This window comes from Citrus sinensis, chromosome 8 (assembly GCF_022201045.2).
Source record: "Citrus sinensis cultivar Valencia sweet orange chromosome 8, DVS_A1.0, whole genome shotgun sequence".
NCBI classification, from domain to species: Eukaryota; Viridiplantae; Streptophyta; class Magnoliopsida; order Sapindales; family Rutaceae; genus Citrus; species Citrus sinensis.
In genome coordinates this window covers 6,114,854-6,116,501 of record NC_068563.1, presented here as the reverse complement: position 1 = coordinate 6,116,501, position 1,648 = coordinate 6,114,854, and the positions used below count along the sequence as shown (strand labels likewise).

The window sequence follows — 1,648 nt, the reverse complement described above, 5'->3', positions numbered from 1 at the left end:
AGTTGATGATGTGTTAGCCATGGCGGCTTGTGTGCGCTAGCTTCTGTAATACTTTTGGTTGTTACTATTTTCAGTGTTTCACTCTGCAAAAACACCAACAAAATATCTTTCTTGTTAAGTTTTTCTATAACTAGTTTCTCAAAAAGGTTTGAAGGACATAACCCCAAGTAGTTAAAGACTACACCACATATATATACCCACAAAAGCAAAACCCTTGTTTTGATTCCTACATTTTTTTTGCAAAAAAGATAAGTGATAAAAGCAAACGGGTGTGCGGTACTTTAGTTTGAAAAGGAAAGAAAAATGAGAGGTGAGGTGTTAGTAGTGTAATGAATTAATGATGATGAATATTAGACAACTAGGAGCTGAATTAGGCGTCACAAGATGTCAAGACTGTGGGAACCAAGCCAAAAAGAACTGTGCGTACATGAGGTGTAGGACTTGTTGTAAAAGAAGAGGATATGAATGTGAAACTCATATTAAAAGCACTTGGATTCCAGCCTACAGAAGGCACCAGAGGTATCATCATCAACACCTTGTTCCTGTTCACGAACAGCATCTTCAGCTTCAGGGACACAGCCCAAAAAGGCTTAGAGAGAATCCTTCGTCACCAGGTAAAGTTGTTAGATCTGCACATTTAGAAAGCTAACAGTTATGTAGATTCATCAAACACGCCTCATATCGTTTGCTTGTGTTTCCAAAGATTCTGTCGTAAGTTGTAACCCTAGCTAGCAGATTTCTTTTCCTGCGTTCTAATAATTGCCTGAGTTTAACTATTTGTTGTGATCTATTTTTTCTTTGGTTCTTTAATTGTTATAGGGTTACAAATAGGAAATTTTCCAGCAGAAATAACATCTGAGGCAACATTTAGATGTGTTAAAGTGAGTTCCATTGATGATGCAATTGATCGAACAACACTTGCATACAAAACTTCTATAAGTGTTGGAGGGCATATTTTCAAAGGAATTCTCTATTATCAAGGCTGTGAAAGTAACTCCAATAACAATGTGGGAGAGAGCTCCTCCAGTGAACCTCCGCCGCCACCTCAGCATCAGCAGCAACCTTATTATCCCTTCACTGTTGCTGCCCTAACCACCACCACTGCTGCTACTACCACTACTACTACTGCTTTAGCTGCAGCTGATGAAACTCCATATTCTTCTTCATTTACATACCCATTCGGCTCTTACGTGTCCGCGGGTACGCAATTTTTCCCAAAATATCCAAACTCTTAGACTGATCAAGTTGTATCTTGGAAAGAAATGTGGGAATTGAAGAACAAATTAAATGCTTAAGAGATCACTTGGCTGGCTGGCTGGCTAGCTAGCTAGCTAGCTTTGATTTAATTCTTTCCTAAGCATTTTTATTTTATATATGTCTAATCATCATATGTATCTTTCCAAGAGACCAATAGGGATTTTACACTTATTGGCTTCACTGGCTCTCTCTTGCCAACATCATTGTTGCTGTTGTGTTGTTTTGATATCAGTGGATTTTGATTATATAATTGATGTCGATTGAACTAGAAAGTACTAAAGAGCTTATTTCTTTGTGCATTGTTTTTTAACTCCAATGCTTGCATTATATGATCTTCTTTGGTAATATTAATTAATTAAATGTGATATTCTGAAGACAGTCTTAGCACTTA

The 1,648-nt window shown here is 37.3% G+C and overlaps 1 protein-coding gene across 1 annotated transcript; it reads left to right on the top strand.

The window, feature by feature from the left end:
• Nucleotides 1-268: 268 nt before the first annotated feature.
• LOC107178142 (protein SHI RELATED SEQUENCE 3) lies at nucleotides 269-1,442 on the top strand. Its single transcript, XM_015532979.3, has 2 exons — nucleotides 269-614; nucleotides 820-1,442. Exons 1-2 carry the CDS (start codon nucleotides 338-340, stop codon nucleotides 1,233-1,235), a joined length of 693 nt encoding a protein of 230 aa, XP_015388465.1. The 5' UTR covers nucleotides 269-337; the 3' UTR covers nucleotides 1,236-1,442.
• Nucleotides 1,443-1,648: the final 206 nt, after the last annotated feature.

Coding starts and splice junctions, on each gene's coding strand:
- LOC107178142 (XM_015532979.3), top strand. CDS start 338: ATGATGATGAATATTAGACAACTAGGAGCTGAATTAGGCGTCACAAGA. Junction 615..819: donor AGAGAATCCTTCGTCACCAG/GTAAAGTTGTTA, acceptor TAATTGTTATAG/GGTTACAAATAGGAAATTTT.